This window comes from Sinocyclocheilus rhinocerous, unplaced genomic scaffold, assembly GCF_001515625.1.
Source record: "Sinocyclocheilus rhinocerous isolate Xijiao unplaced genomic scaffold, SAMN03320098_v1.1 scaffold523, whole genome shotgun sequence".
Classification (NCBI taxonomy): Eukaryota; Metazoa; Chordata; class Actinopteri; order Cypriniformes; family Cyprinidae; genus Sinocyclocheilus; species Sinocyclocheilus rhinocerous.
This window is the reverse complement of record NW_015626042.1, coordinates 143,139-160,591: the sequence shown is the minus strand read 5'-3', so window position 1 is coordinate 160,591 and position 17,453 is coordinate 143,139. Positions and strand designations below refer to the sequence as shown.

At 39.1% G+C, this 17,453-nt stretch overlaps 1 protein-coding gene across 1 annotated transcript; it reads right to left on the bottom strand.

Annotated features, from left to right (window-relative positions):
- Positions 1-13,423: 13,423 nt before the first annotated feature.
- Positions 13,424-14,498, bottom strand: foxg1d (forkhead box G1d). The gene has a single exon (XM_016513972.1). It carries the CDS (start codon positions 14,366-14,368, stop codon positions 13,424-13,426), a length of 945 nt encoding a protein of 314 aa, XP_016369458.1. The 5' UTR covers positions 14,369-14,498.
- Between the last annotated feature and the right edge of the window lie 2,955 nt (positions 14,499-17,453).

The window sequence follows — 17,453 nt, the reverse complement described above, 5'->3', positions numbered from 1 at the left end:
AAAATGTATTGGAAAAAGTGCAGAAAAAATGGGAAAAAGTGGAAGAAAACAGATTAGAGAAAAAGTGTGAGGAAAGAAAGTGTCACGTTTATGGTCGGTTTTTGTTTTGTTTTCCCTGTGTTCCTGCCTCTTGTTTCATTATGCCCATATTTGGTTGTTCCTGTTCCCTGATTGAGTTCCAGGGGCCCGTTTCAGAAAGGAGGTTAAGTGAAAACTCTGAGTATGTTAACCCTGAAATGAGAGAAACTCTGGGTTTTCCGTTTCAGAATGGTAGGTATGTCAAACCCGAGAAAGCAGGGTAAGTCAAGCCCGTTTCTGAAAGAGAGGTAACTTATACTTAGAGTCAGTTACCGTGGTAACTTACTCTATGAACCTAACCTGGGGTGCGTTTCCCGTACAATGACGTAACTCGCTGATTAACCACCATAGTACGATGCATTGTTGTTGAAACAAACTAGCTAGTTACGACTGTTTCCCGAACACGGTCGCATCTCCATCGTTTGAACCACATTAGTTCAACAACCATAGACTGTAAAAAAAGATGGACGACGCACCTTCAATCTTTTCCACTGAAGAAAAGTGAAGCCGCCATTGTCCCAACAGGGCGTGGCCATATTGTGCTGATTTGGGACCGGAGTCTGCGCAGTAGCGAGCGAAGTGGAGCCGCGTCCTGCCCACACTCCCGCAGAGTCGATCGCAAGCACACGCCCCTGACCCCATTTTAATTAGCCTGACTGCTCCAATTTTTGTCTGCTGAGAGGACTGTGTTAAAATAAGGTAAATACAACTCCAATATCCTCCTAAAGATCCTGAAAAAGTCAGTTGGCACCTCAGTTCACTCAGAGAAGCTGTCAGTCTCAGCTGTCAATCATGACGTCACACTACCGTTTTTATAGTATCACTTAACTAACTAAAACCAAAATTATTTAAAAAAACGAACACTTGAACTTACCTCAGCATGATAAAATCTTCAAAAAAAATTATTTGAAATGAAATGTAATTATTTAGTTTGTCTCATGTCCCATTAGATTACATGGAGAGGGCGGGGTTTATGACCTATACTGGGACGAGCCACCTGGGGGCGACCGAAACGCGATGGCTTCACTTTTTAAAGGGGTCATATGATGCTATTTCAAGTTTTCCTTTCTCTTGTGTCTTAGGACATCAATGTGTCGTCACGAGCTGCAGGGTTTAATTTGGATTTGTCTGTGCATGTTTTTTTTACTCTCATAGATTTTGTTACCATTGCCATGCATTATAAGACTGATAGACTGCAACGGTTGGACTTAAAAATCATCATATGTGTTCTACTGAAGAAACAAAGTAGACATCTTGGATGCCCTGGGGGTAAGCAGATAAACATCAAATTTTCATTTTTGGGTGAACTATCCCTTTAAGATCACATCACATGTGGTCAGTGCTAAATAAAGGTGGAATTAGGCTAAAACATTTTGTGATTTCATCACTCAAAACCCACATATGAAGGTAGTGACCACACAGCATGTAAAGTGTAAATACTCATCCATTCTAAATACGTCCCAGTCCCGTATGGCCCACTTACCTAAAATATGATTGTTCTGGGACGTGTTGTGGGAAGTGCACCAAAACGAGTGATTCAAACTTTGCTGGGGTGTACCAAAACACACAAATTACATTCAAAATTACAGCTGCTCTCCTTACTTTCACACCTCCACCAAGCTCTAATCACCCACACCAGCAGCCAAATAAGAGTACTCATCAAGGACACTTTATGTACTGAAGCTCCCACACTCACACCTAATTTTGTACCTCATTTTGAAGCCAGTGTCCTCTGGAGGTTGCACTTGTTAGCCACCTATGTCATCAAGGTTGTTTCATTTTAGAAATGTAATCATTATAAAATTTACTCATTTTTCGTGAGGTGTAAATTATTGTCATTTTTCTTTCTCTGTAATATAATGGTTACTTTCTGAAATGAGGCAGTCTCAGTAATGTATGTGGCCGACAAATGCGACCTCCGGAGGATTCAGCCTTCCAACTGAGACACAACAATTGTCTGATCTCATCTAAACACACTCTAAAGACTACACAAACCCCTCTGCACTTACCTGCACAAGCGAATTTATTCCCAGTGCTATTGTTGATCTGTTCACTCACATGTTCCATTGCCTAACCTGGCTTAACCCAACAGGAGCTCCACCAGACTGCTGTCCAGAATGTCACTCCCTGGAGGAATATGTGGATGAGTTTCTGGAGCTTAGTCACGTGGTACCCTGGAATGACGACACCTTGAAAGTGTGATTATGGTGTGGGTTGATCTTCTCTTTTTACGGGTGCCAGTTACACACTATCCCAATACATAGATTATGCCCTATGGTCGAGTGGATTCTTGTTTACTATAGACGATTAATTTTAGAGTTCATTTAGTTTTCCTGAAACCTCCACAATCTTCTTCGGTCTTCCCAGAGCCACCAGAGTCAACTCCAGCCCCAGAACTCATCCCGGAGTCTTCCCCTGTTAATCCACTCATCAGATCCAATTCTTGACCAAATGCTGTCTCTGAACTTACTGCAGCAGCTTCCTCTGAGCTCCCTGTACTCTTTGGCATGACCAAGAGGTTTTCCTTGCTCTCCCAAAGTCCTCTGATCCAGTGAGCATGACTCCATGTGTTTCCCCATGGATGCTCTGCCCACTTAGCTTGAATTTTCTGTCTCCACAACACTTCCAAGGTTTCTCGTTCCTCCGGCTCCACCATGCCTGCCTGTGCTGTTGACTGGATCTTCGATATCTGCTCTTCCTGGGACACCTGCTAAGAAATCCCTCCCATGGTCTCCTGCTCTTCCGGCTACCGTGAGGTCCTCTGCTTAGCCAGATTCCCAGTGGACTGCTGTTCCACTATAGTTGTCCCTTGCTCCATCTGCTCTGCCATGTGTAGAGTTACTTTGGATTTCACACATCAGTCTCTGCCTTGAAATCAAAAAAAGAATAGTAAGCCATAGACTGAAGGATCAACTCCAAATGTCTTTTACTTGTTTCAGTCTTAAATAAACTTGTTACATTCTCGATGGTTAAGCAAACCACAGCTCAGTTTCCCCAATGCCATTGTTATCTGTAGCATTCATCACCGTACCCACTCCAATTCTGAAGGTAACCTTGTCCAGCACCAACCTTCCCACTCCTCCCATACCAGAGCCCACACCTTCCATGAACCCGGAGCCAGAGCACATGCATGCCATGGACCCAGAGCCAGAGCCGACACCAGTCATGCACTTTCCTCCAGAGTCCCAGTGCTAGAGCCTGCTGCCATGTCCATCCCGGAACCTGAGCCTGTCTATCGTTGAGCCCTGGATGCCACAGAGGCAGGTCCTTCTCCCTACCCTTCGAGCCTCTTCCTCTTCTGCCAGTCCTGTTCGGCTGCCTTGATGTCTGAGTCCCATCTCGAGTCCTTCCTCTCCCTCTAGCCCCATCCAGTCTCCAAGATCATACATCTCTACTGGTCCCATTCAGCCTCGAAGCTCCCTCGTCTCAGCTGGTTCCATTCAGTTCCCACGCTTCCTCGCCCTGATTCAAGAAGTCACCCAGATCCCGCTGTCCTCACTGGTCCTGTTCAAGACCTCGGCTCCTCTTACCCCGCTGGCTCTGTTGAGCTCCCAAGCTCTGCCCTGCTCTGCCCTCAACCTCAGGCCTCCAAGCCCCTGACTCCATCTCAGTCTGTAGACTCATTGGCTCCACCTTGGCTCCTCGCTCCCTTGTCTCCTTTGTGGACCATCATCCCTCCCGCTTCACCAGAGGCCCTCATACCCCAGGCTCCACCATTGTCCTTGATGACTATGGTCTTCCGGGCTCCGGCTCTGCCTCAGTCCTGCGAGCCATCTGTGATATCTGGTGTAATTGTTTCGATCTCTCATTTCTCGTTCAGTTTCCTTCTGTTGTGTGAATCATAGGATGGATGAATTATGTGTCAAAAACAAGTCAGCTGTTGTCAAACATTGTTCATCAATTGAAAGTATTTTATTGTTCAATTTTGAAAATGTAAATCAAAAAAACAGAAGGCACAAATTTATTTTGTCATACTTTATCATCTTCTATTTAGATTTTTGTTGGCTGCTTTGGCTTATTGTGATTTCTTATTTAAAATGAGCGGCTTTGCAGCTTATCTAGCAAACATCTGGCCAAATGTAAAAACATGCTGTGGAGCAGCCAGTGTGTTCTATGTATGTGTATGTGCTGATATCTGGGTCTTCAGTCTGGATCAGGAGAAATAATAATCGAGCATCTAGCTCAAGTTTATTAGACGATCTGCACTGAGATCATATTCCCTTTTATATTCATTTTGAGGTGAGATAATATGATAACATTAGATTAAATATCACAGTTTGTTGCTTTATTCAGTCTGTGGTGTAATGTACCTGGACCACAGCTACAAGCAGAGAAGAACATGACAGAAAAGCGGCCTCGATGAAGGTCTGCGGCAGGTCTCACTATCACCTCTTATTCATTTTGCATCCTATGGCCATTTAATTTCCTGACTGTACAATTCACTACAGAACCTCCATAGCAGCATTGTCAATGTGTTTGTCCTGGTTTTCCCTAGATTCACTCAGACTGCATGTCAAAATGACCAGAATGATGGAAAACCTTTAATGACCTCCTTCTGGTCCGAACAGCAATCTGATTGGATATCCAGCTAGCAAATAAGAATTCATCATTTCTGATTCTGATTGACTGAGATTTCTGCAATGCTGCTACACTGTGCAAGTTATAAGATCACAGAACAGAGAAACAGAGCGCAAACCTGGTTCAGTCATCTGACACTGCTCATGCCTGTACAGCCACATTAAACACACAGTACACATGATCTTAGGTGTGCCATTTTCTCACCTGTGTTCATGGCTTTAACCAAGATTGCAGGTTAAGGCCATCATTAAGGCCAAGATTTTTTTCTTTTCAATAACTGATTCTTACACTATTACACACAATCCAATCAAAAGTATGTGCTTACAGATCTACAGTGCCAATAGTTATTTACCATTACTAACCTACATTAAGTTTAAGTGCTACATTAAGTTTGTTAAGTTGTTTTAAAATGAATACATTCACTGAGTATCACTGAAAAACAGTCAAAAATTTTTTGTCTTTTCAAACATATGTTCAATCTTGAAGCCAAATGAAAAAGAATGTTGTTTTTCTCCTGATACTGTGCAGTATTTCATTGAAGTGTACACACAGACATCACAGTGTATGTACATTTGTGTAGTTCTGCATCAGTCTGTAGTGAGTTAATGGCAATCTGGTGATGGGATGCTGCTGGTCTGGCGTAGACCTGACAGATGGAAAAGCTTACAGGAATGATAATAGGGAGATCATGTGGCCTGCGCTTCCCACTTAACATTTGAAAGCAGCGAGACTAGAGAATTATCTTTCACAAGCGGACCATCACCATGCAGGCAAAGGTAAATAAAATGCATTCGTACAGGAGGGACGTGAATGCAGTGAGATGATGAAACCCTCATATCACTTGCAGAGAAATGTGATGGTCTAAAGCTAGCAATGCTAAATTAATGCTTCTTTGAAACGTGGCTCTTCAGGGAAATATTTGCAACCATTAGCGATCGGTTCTGTTTGTAAAGGCTCATATTTAGGCATGTAATCTTCAGCCACTGACTTCCTGAAACTGACAGGTTTTACGTTTCTCTTCTCTTCATCTCTCTCTTCTGGTCCTGCAAGGATTAAATGTAGCCACTGTTTGCAGGTGTGCATCAATCGAATGCACAGATTGCTGGTTAAAACTGCGGGTAACACTGCATTCAACCAGCGGTAATGATCTCAAAGATCATTGGAAAATAAAAACACAATACAGTTGAAGGGGAAACCTTTGTGGATCTTGCCAAAAATAATTCAGCTGATGTTCAGTTACAATGACTGACTCTGGTTGGAGTACGGTGATTATACAGTATCTGGTTTATAGATTACTAGCATGTAAAGGAAGAAACAGAAACGATGTGAGACGTAAGTCACCGTTTATGGTTAATTGGGAAACACCAAATGGTTTAATGGGACATTTCATGACTAATTGTTCCCATGTTACCATTGACGACGTAGCTGCAAATATGTAAAGCTAGAATGAACCTGTACAGCAGTCCATATTGTGCTCTAATGCTCATGAAATAATGGAAATGCATGTTGTGGGATTTAGAACAGATCAATTGTAATTTAGTGCTCTTTAAAATATTTGTATATATAGTCTTTTATGTTTCTGAAATGATCCTCTGCATATATATATATATATATATATCAGTCCCCCAGAGTTTCTAAAGTGGTGGTTCACCAAAATGAATCGTTAGAAGCTTTTCACAATACTTTGGTATGCCTATTATAATGAATAAAAATAATTATTGCATTTTATTTTTTAGCATAAAGTAATGTCTTATATCTATCTTAAACCAAGCATTTTGTCATGTCCATGAGTCACTTCACTGAGTTTGTACTTTTAATGTACTTGTGTACTTTTTCACACAAAAAAAAAGCCAGATATTTTATAAAAAACAGACTTTAAAGTTATGTCCCTCAGTCTGAACTCAACCCCGTCACACTAACAATTCTACGCCCGTAATAATTTAGTCTCCACACATGTGACATTGTTTACCAGAATTTATATCATTCAAGTCTCTTTAATAGTTAGTAGTATCATACTTTTCATTCACATTTTTGAGGCGTATTATAGTCAGGGAGGGTACTATCAAGCTTAACAGCTCAACCCCGTCACATAAAATTAATACGGAAAATGATCATTTTTCCACATTTTATTTCAATCCATAAGTATATACAATGTACTTATTTTATTTTTGGAAAAAGGAAGACGATTAAGAATGAAAGCATTTCTTGCTGATTACCATCGGACATGTTAAGAACTAAAAGAATAACATTGTGGTTTTAGTTAAATTTCTAAATTAAAAATGTTTTTTTTTTTTTTTTTTTTTACAAAAATAGAGAGACCATAGACACACAATTTGTGTATTTTCAGCTTCAGTCCTATAAAAATGTGAAAATTATGATAAATGTTACATTTGTTATAATTAAATTGCTATGAGGGACACATGAGCAGTAGGTAGATGTTTGTTTTATAACTGTGTAAAATGCTTTTTAAACCAATCCTTTTTTTCTCCATTATGGGGTTGAGAAGAAAAAAAAGATATTTATGATATTTAATGACTGAGGTGGGAAAATATGATTTTATGGAGGTTTGATATGTGCCTAATGATGTGGGGTATTTAGAAAATGAATCATATGTAGATGAAAAAAAGAAGTATATTCCAAGATGAAATGTTACCTAATCCCAGGAATGGCCCATATAGATATATAGAATATAAACAAATAAAAGACTTCAGTAGTTGTATTTAGTGACCCATTTAATGTGTTTTCATTATTTATACATCTAAAATGTCATTGAGGGGGGAAAACCTATTATCATTCGAAATATTTTAAACAAATTAACATCAGCAGTGAGACTCAAAGACATTTTTAGGATTAAAATAGTGTTATAAAAGAACCTTTTTTTTACTGTAATGTGAAACCTGGTCAGGAGATGCTGGACTGGTCTGATTGAGATGATGTTCAGGAGAAAGAGAGTGATTGTGCCGTGGACATCAGTGATTACTGACGAAAGAGACGGTCTGTGGAGGGTCCTGAGGGTTCTACAGCATCTATATCAGGTTTTGCTTGTTTTATTATTATTGTTTCACAAGGCTTTGTTTTCCTCCCATTTGCAGTGATGGATGGACCCAAACCTTCAATGACGTGTGAGTAGCGGCAACATTAACGCTCTGCGTCCGTGTAACAGAGATGACTGTCACAGAACATCGCGTTAGCTTAACCTCTCCACCAGCGCTCGGGCAGGAGGCAAAGGTCAAAAGTAATCGTTACCCTGATTACTTCACGATTCATCAGGCACACCAGGGACGGCTGAGACTGAACACTGACACACAGACACCGACGCAGCTACTGACAGCCCTTCACAGCACACCTAAAATACACTTGACCGGAGCAAACGCTGTTCTGTGAGCATTTCCAAAGCTCTCACTCTCTGAACTCAGTGATCAGATCAGATGAGCCACAGTAATGGACTAGTCACATCTCATCTGCAGGTAAGTCACAGACTCTTCTTGAGATCTGTGAGCACTATTTCTGCACTCCTTTCCATGAAGTATTGTGTTTTAGGATGTACATGATCTTGTGGACTCCAGTTCCATTGTTGTTTCATCGAGGCGCCATCCCTTTAAGAGCACTTGTTTCATGCAGGTGTGTTCAGGAATCACACCTGAAGCCTGTCTCTCCGTCTAGAGAGTGTCATAAAGCCCTTCTGGACACTGGGATGCAATGTGAGGAAAGAGTGGAGTCACCTTCATATGGGTAGGTGATTGGCGACCAGCGGGATAAGAGTGTAAAATACTCTCAACTATTCCAGCGGAGCCCATTCAAAGGCCAGATTTAACACGTGGAAATGGTTTTGAAGGAGACTCCTGTTTCTGTTGCTGTGTGAGGAGACGACATCTGGCTAAAACACTACCAAAAGAACTTGAGTTGAGAACTGACCCGAACTGGATAATTCAGCCACACAACGTCTAATAGTCTTTTAGACGTGCAAAAGCATGTGACACTAGCCAACGAGAACATCAGTCCAACTTCCACTCCATCCTATGCATTTACAACCAAAACACCATCATTCACTGAGAGGATGTAGTTTTGTGTCCTAATGTAGACATCATGGAGTTTGGACGTTGCCGTGCAATTTTATTGATCCTAAATTTGATATTAAATAAAGGTTCTTGATCTGTGTTCGATGAATAAAAAATACAGTAGAGTGGGTTTAATTGTCACTTTTACTACAGTTAATATTTCTCCAGTGATTGTGTCAGATGACCCAAATCAGCCGAAGCACAGGCTGTTTTCATTGGGTGTGAAGGTCATTAGAATCTGTGTTCAACCGAATCCACATATAGTGTGTTAATTGGGTTGAATTGTATCAGTGTGTGTTTTTATCAGTGGATATTACACTGCATTGTTGCAGTGATCTGTTAAGAAGGTTTTCACTCGTGTGCACTTGTGTCTAGGATCTGAACTGAATTTATCACAGGATTATTATTATTAGACTGACTTTGCATTTCTATTAATTGAATATTTGGTCTCTGCACTTTATATGGCCTTAACTACACTTACATACTATATTGTATTACTGTATGTTGTATTTATAATAATTGTGTCCTGTTGCATTTTAATACTAAGAATGCAAGGGATATTTACTGCAAATGTCCAGTATTTGTTCCTTATTCAGAGACTATAGTTCACGAAAAAGCAAATGCTTTTATTATTTCAACAACACATTCAGCATGTTTTAGTCATTATAAAGCGAGTAAACCTTTCTTTAGCTTGTTGTACAGATGACATTTATATAAATATGCAAATAGAACACGGAATCATTTATTGATTATATTTCTAAAGTGCAACATTCTAACAAACGCTCATATATAAAACACATATATAAAACAGTTTTGCATTTCTGAGTTTTTGTCAGCACATTTAAAATCAAGATGTATGTCTCAAAATTCACATCAGTGTATGTTTTTGGAAGAAAACGAATTTTGCCCTATACTGTATGAAATGCTAATTTTAGTCTTTTGTTAGTTATACACGTTATTAAGCACGTTATTAAGATCGATAATGGAATTTGTGCAAGAAATCATTAGTCATATAAAAATCATACACGTTGAAAGCAAGCACTTTTTTGTTGATAATTGTTCTCTTTTAAATTCTAGTTTCACCTGTGTGATTTACACAATACACTGTAGCCCAAAACTCCTCCATTCAGAATGTGATTGTTAGTGTGCTGCTGTAACTCTCTGCACACATGAAGCAGGAGTCTGTCTCAGATGAGCTGATGAACCCGGAGCCAGGAGAAGATAAGCGTGATTAGAAGTGACTAACAGTGCCAGTGATCCAGATGCGGCTGCGCATGCGCTCTGTTCCTCTCTCAAGGTCATCTACAGCCTCTCTCCACACGCTGAGGAGGGCAAACTGGACAACCCTGTGCAATCTGATCAGTGTAGTGCATTCAGAGGCTGGACAGAGCAGGCTGCAGTCTCTTCAGTGCTGGACTGCTGCTGCTTTCTCCAGAAAAATACATTTAAATGCTCACACACAAAAAAAGTTACAGTTAGATTAGCATGATGAACTGATGGATCGCTCACTAACAGATCTAGATATAGTATTTGGAAGTGTTTTATACAAGTGCTTTCATATCATAGCTCAGTCTTAAAATGTCAGATTTGATGCTTGTTCTTATATTGGCAGAGTTCCACTGTTGTAGTGTAGTTTAATGATTGAGCAGCTTTTACTGCTTGTCCGGCCCTATAAACTGTCATTGGTGTGAAAAGGTTTCCAAAACCAGTAGGCTAAGTAGATGCAGTTTATTGAGTGAAACTGTCAGGTCCAAATATGCTGAACTAAAGCCAGAATATTCATTAATATCTCCAGGAGTCTGTTAATTTTTTTTTTTAAAGAAGGCTATTGGCAAACATTTTCATTTTGAGGCATTGAAATCGTTCAAACATCGTTGAATATGGTAGCATAAAACAAATAATGCTGCTAGTGGTCAGAAAAGGCTCGAGAGATGTGAATGCTCAAGGGCTCAGATGTTATTACACGCGATATGAATCATCATAAGCTGACCAGTGTCTGCTCTTTTGAATGGAAGTTAGAGAACTATTATTATGGAATATGGAATTACCTGGAATAGTCATATTTTAAACGTCACAAACAGGAAACTCCGTCCTTGTTTTCCTGCGTGCTCCTGCACTTCACAATAAAAATGTTGCTCTTGCAGGCTATTATTGTATAATCTACGGGCGCGACGAATCCCGAATCTGATAGCGCCGAATCTGTTATTTATCATAGCCCTAACTGTTTAGTACAAACTGCGTGATGTGAACTTGCGGTGTAAACAGTCATTAGGATTATAAAATATTATTATTTGTCATGTTGCATCGTTAGCAATATTTCGCGGGCTCATTTTGCACGCTCTGAATCTGGAAATGCGGCGCGTGCCATATAAGAAGGGGAATATTTTTAAATTAAATGATCAATTGCCTCTACATATAATCGCATTAAATTATAGGCCTACATCGGCTAGGTATGATGTTGTCCTAATATTCTGTTTTCGCTGCAGTCAGTTCGTTTAATTCGTTGTGTTACTGTACTTCTGTTGTAGCTCTGACCCGAGCATGGGAATTATTCAATGAAAAATAAATTAACAATTGATTGCTGCACTGAATGACTCGATATTATGATAATACATTGTTTGAATTAGCCGTACAGTTTATTTTTATGCTTTTTATGTAACTTTACGTAACTTTTTTTTATTAAATGAATTTAATAAATAGTCGATTTTATTTTATTTGAATTTACAGAACGTTATTTTATTTAGGCTATTTGCTTGTTTTGTTTTGTTCAATCACTGCACTCACAGTGCTCTTCCAACTAATTAAGTGCTAAAACCAATATCTATAGTAAAAAATAAATAAATAATAAACAAACAAACAATAAATAGATAAAGTATATTCAATTACAGCAGGGGACAGAACAATATAGCCTAACAGTTTGTTTTTATTATTTTGTCCCATACTTTAATTCAGTAAATATATTGGGCGCAGAACCTTTTTTATGCTACTTTTAAAATTTTTTATACCCAAATCTTTTTGGCATATTTTTTATTTTTTAATATGTTTGTATTTTTCGAATATGTTAATTTTCTTCAAGTCCATATTCTCATAACACACGAATTGTCTCACGTATCATTGAAATCACCCGTCTTTGAGTCAGGAGCTCTGTAAAAATAAAAAAAAACATATATAATACATAGCCTACATACATACATAAATTCCATCATTTACTCACCCTCATTTCGTTCATGAATTTCAACTAACCAACGCTAATGTATTTTGTGTGTGTGTTCAACAGAATAATGATTTAACAACGACTTAATAGCAGCATTATTAGTTCAATAACGTCGTATAAAATTTTGATCTGTAAAAGGAGAAAAAATAAAACGTTTTGGACTTGCTGAATTAAATCTACATATCAAATCGTTTATTTTCGATCAGCTGTTTTAGAGACCCGACAGCTCGTGGCAAGGCTGTTTAATTAAATTTGCTCATATTATACATTTCAATTTGAAGAGAGACACTGTAAAGAAAAATCCCCCTCCTTTTTATTTTTTGCATTTTGCATTTTGACACAAAACATTTATTGTTTTTTTATTAGTAGTAGTAGTAGTAGTAGGCCTAGTAGTACAAATTCTTAATTTCTGTAAATACAAATGCGATTTTTCAGTGCTAAACAAACAATCTCTTATTTTTTTAAAGTGCAAAACTTTAAAGCAATAATAGTAATAATGTCGGCTTAAACTGGATTCCACCTCCACAAAAGTGAGTTTTACTTTATATTAGTGTTAATCTATATTTTCCTGTATAGATTATATATTGTCCTGTTTTCAAACAGCAACTGTCGTAAACTAAAGTGAGCCTCAGACCGCTAGTGTACGGAATACCAAAAACTGCTTTAGTAGTTTGCATGCTTTGCTAATACATTGCAGATTGTGTGCTTATTTATAATTTATTCGTTTACGAATTGCGCCGTATGCCCACTATTTTTAAACTAGAGGTTAATTCGCTTGCCTATTTAAAATCATGTGACTGCAGCTAATGTTGGCAGGCTACATTTTGTAAAATGAGGCCTATATATAAAATAAAGCTCAGTAATTTTAACAAGTCTGAGTCCAGTCTCACAAGTGGTCCGAGATTCTCCTTAGTGTATTTATTCATTTGAAAAAAGACAAAAAGAAAAGACAAAGCGTACTTGTAATCTCTGGGACGCAAGACGTTGTTTTAGTAGGCTATGCAAACGTGACTCTTGAACTGTTCGTAAACAGTAATCCAGCCATGTTTGACGACATGCATGCGCCCGTGTGAGCTCCACATGATCAAACAAGCCATATTTCTTCACTATGTGTGTGGGTATGAGTGGGACCTGAGAAAATGGAAATAAATAAAAGCCCTGATGAGCGTCTCTGATTCTCAGACTCCCAGTTAAATTATGACCAGCAACAAATATAATTTCAGCAGGACTGCTGATTAATAGATCATGGATGGATACATGACATCAAATACAGTTAAGAAATATAATATAAATTAACTCGACTTCGAACAGCATATAAATAGTCTGGAGTTAAATCGCACACTGGTAATTTTTCACCAAAAGGTAAAAACTGCGTATCATATGCACGCCAAAGTCCATTTCTGCGCATCAATACCACGATTTCGCGTAAAGCTGTATGGAAGCATTTGGTTCAGGATTATGATTTCATCGCAACGAAATCACTTTCCCCATCAGTTTAAAATGAATCTGGAGAGACTCTGTCTCGGTGGGACAAAACTCCAGGTAAGCCACTGGAAACGGCAGGTGAGAACGAAGACAAAGTGGTCCTCAGGGAGTCGCTGAGTAACGTCTGCTGACAGCTGAACGCGGTTTGCTGCAGGGCCGGTGGGTGCAAGTAGCCTGACGCGACGGATAACGAACCCATCCCGTAGGAGTTCGTCAAACCGAGAGCACCGCTAGAACTCCCCAGAACGGGCCGCGGCTCGACTCCAGGGACGAACGAACCGTAACCAGGACCTTGGTTCAGAAATCCGTGCGGCGTTCCGCTGTAATGCGGATGGTGTAAAGAAAACAAAGGCGATATTTGCCAGTATAGAGGATTATTTGCCGTCTCGTTTATTCCCAAACCCAACGGGGAAAACCGCAGTCCTCGTTTGATCGCCAGCTTTCCTCTGGAGGTGGCCGAGCGTCTCCGGAGCTTGCCGGTCGTTCCGCCGATAAAAACATCGTCGCTCGAGGGGTCCAGCATCCAGTAGTTGCCTTTCCCAGGGTCATCATAATGTCTTGGCACTTTTACAAAGCATTTATTGAGACTCAGATTGTGACGGATGGAGTTCTGCCAGCCCTGCTTGTGCTCCCGGTAAAACGGAAAGTTCTTCGTGATAAACTCGTAGATTCCGTTAAGCGTTAGTCTCTTCTCGGGGCTTTGTCTAATAGCCATCATAATCAGCGCGTTGTAGCTGAACGGCGGCTTGTCGAGCTTCGCAGTTTTGCTCGGTTCTTCCGCAGCGTCTCTGACTTTCTCCGCGGGATCCATCTCTTCAGATGGTTCGGGGTCCGACAGCGGCTTGTGCTTCTCGGGACGCGCCGTGTCGTGCTTGTCATTTCTGGAGGGAAGCAGCAGACTCTTGATACTGAAGGAACTCAGCTTCTGCAGCGCCGTCGATTCTTTCTGATCCATGTCGCTTTATCAAACTTTGGAAAAATAAAGGTCAGGCGCTGTCAGGACATCGTATGTAAGGAAAAGCTCTCGGAGAGGAGAAGAGCCAGAACTGGAATAAGAAGTTCACTGATTAAGGTAGTTCCTTGATATGGTTGTTCATCGCTGAAAGAGGGAGGAGCCTCGAGCGGATTGTTTTAACAGACAGTTGATCCTGATCTGATGCACGTTTGCAGACTAGAGGCTACTGGGCGACCACAGTTTTATCATTCCATGACAAATATATACAGCCTACTAGGCTACACACAGTGGCGGAGCCAGGATGTTTTCACAGGGGTGGCCAGCAACCAGTCTGGGGTGGCACAGAAATATTCATTATTTCAATATAAAAATGTGTTTCACTGTAAAGTACTGGACTGTTTTATTACCTATAGCACAACTGAATGCAATTAATTTCTACTTAATTGTAGTTGAGATATTTGTGAATTAGGTCAAGTGATACTGAGTGAATATGACCATTTTTGTATTACTGTATTCCTCACCTCCAGGTATTTTAATAAAAGGGCTCACTACAGCTTTATTGCTCAGTCAGCTTGGTTCTGGTTCTTAAACCCCCTAAAGCCTGTTCTCCATCATTGCATAGGCTACTCATGGATGAGACATGCAGATAGTGATATATAAGAAAGGGAAAAAGTCAACAGCACATACATGCCAGAATGTAAAATGAGCTATTTTATGCATTTAAATTGTTTCATTTTCGTTTGTACTTTACAAATTATCGAGAGAAAAAATAGGATATTTTTTGTATAAGTGCACTGTGCTCACTTTTACTTAGGCGATGTATTTTTTATTTGTAATTCAATGCACATCAGCTTGTGCCTTATCTCGAGTTGCAGAATAGGCTATATTTTATTTGCATTTGAGAGACGTTCTTTAATGTGATGCATATAGCCTATGCATGCACAGTTTGCAACTTTAATCGTCTTTTTGGTAATTTCATGACTTAACTGATGACAGAACTACATTGTATGCTCATAGTTTTTTTTGTGTGTGTGTGTGCTTTATTTATGATGAGGATATAGAGCATGCGCCTCATACTGAAGACTGTGAAGAGTGTGCGCCCTGAGCACAGTACGGCTGACAGGACAGGAAAGTTTGTTTTACTGACATACAGCCTCACAACATCTAAGCATGATTTCTCCATCCAGCTAGGTTCTTCTACAATTACCCCATCGAAATGTACAGTATTTGAAAAATAATGTGTTTTTTGAACATTAAACCATGTCAACATATTCTGTTACACCAAATACACAAAATAATGATCTTTAAAAAAAGCATCATATGACCCCTTTAAGAAGAATCGCTTTATGTATTCCCCAATTGTAAGTCGCTTTGGATAAAAGCGTCGGCAAAATGACTAAATGTAAATGTAAATGTAACATCTCATGAGACGCAGTTCACTGTTGTTCTACTGAAGCTCATTTGGCTCCTGTACCTTTTCCTCGCTTGTTTGACTTGCGCTGAGGCAATGTTGAAGTGCGCGTCTAAAGTCTCCCGTTTGATGTGGTCATAAAGAGATACGGCGCTTGCGCGTCTTAATAAATACACTTCTTGTCAAGAAAAAAGATTATTTCAGTGTGATATCTTTTTTTATTTTATTATTTTTTTAAGTCGTGTTCTTATCTACTTTTATAAGGTAATCTGTCTTTGTGTGGTTTAATTTATTTAGTGTGGAAATTGAGTTTCACGGCATTTAATTCGTACTCCTATACTACGAATCATGACTGGCCTTCTCCACATCTCTATATCACGAGATCCCCATTTCAATGTGTCTTCAACTGAGACTGAGTGTTGACAAGGCATGAATGGTATTAACCCTCTTAAACTGCTTCTGAAATGGCGTCTGAAAATTCAGGTTTGCATAACAGGAATAAATAACATTTTCCAACATATTCAAGCTTAGTTTGTCCAATTGTAAGCAGTTGTGTTATATAAGCACAAATGAGCTGAAAATGTGTCTCACTTTAATGATTGTAGTGTCACAAATTAACAAAAATAAAATATGTAGAATAAAAAGGTTTACTTGTCATTTTTATATCTCTGTATTTACCAACAAAAACATACTTGGAGAGACCTGCAACATGCCACACTTACGTCGGAGGAACGATGGAGACGAGGAGTATAATAAACAGTGTTTTTAATTCACGAAACACGAGGAATGACACATGCACAGACGACGTAGACCCAACAGGGGAGAAACGAAAAGACAGGAGCTTAAATGCTAGGGATAATTGGAGACACACAGGTGGATCACATAAGACAATTAGGCTGTGTTCGAAATGGCATACTTGCTTACTGCCCAGTACACAGTGCATACTGCCTACTATTTTTTAAAGAATAGTGTGTGAAACAGTATACAATAAGCAATGTTTCAGAGTAGTATGCTTAAGTGCTGTCACATGACAAACACTGAACATTAATTCAGCACAGCTGTCAAGGTTGTTACCTTAGAAACAAATGAGCTAACTGTTCTTTTTACAAAGGCTTGTTAATAAGGCTTCATACTAGTAAACAATGCTATATTGCCCAATTGAACTCATTTCATAATTGATTAACTTTACATATTGGACAGAACTAAATCAACACTGAGCTGTTTTTATTGATATTTTTGGTAGTTACACTAAGTGGCGATATATTAAAAAGCGATATATTCTAGTTACACTAAGTGCAAATAATGATCAATTCTGTTTACACTAAAATAGCAGCATTTTCTTTAGCAACAGGAGTGTAAATAGTAGTTAGGTGGCAGATATTTATACCTCAATACTATAGTACATTATAAAACAGTATGCAATAACATATTGAGTGTAAATTATCATATACTGTATATATAAATTGTATTAGATGAATGCCACTTTACTGGGACAAAAACCTACCTAAAGCATACACAACACTGTATTATTGAGGCATTTTATTTCCACTTTTCAAATATTTACTTAATTTTTATTGAAAATAAATTTCTTTCTGATCTGGTATGTGATGGGAAAAGGAGAAGCATGAGTTTGACAAAAACCAGGATCGAACTCGGGTCGACTGCGTCAAAAGC

What these genes read in the sequence shown, in the direction of transcription:
- foxg1d (XM_016513972.1), bottom strand. Translation starts at nt 14,368, where the DNA reads ATGGATCAGAAAGAATCGACGGCGCTGCAGAAGCTGAGTTCCTTCAGT.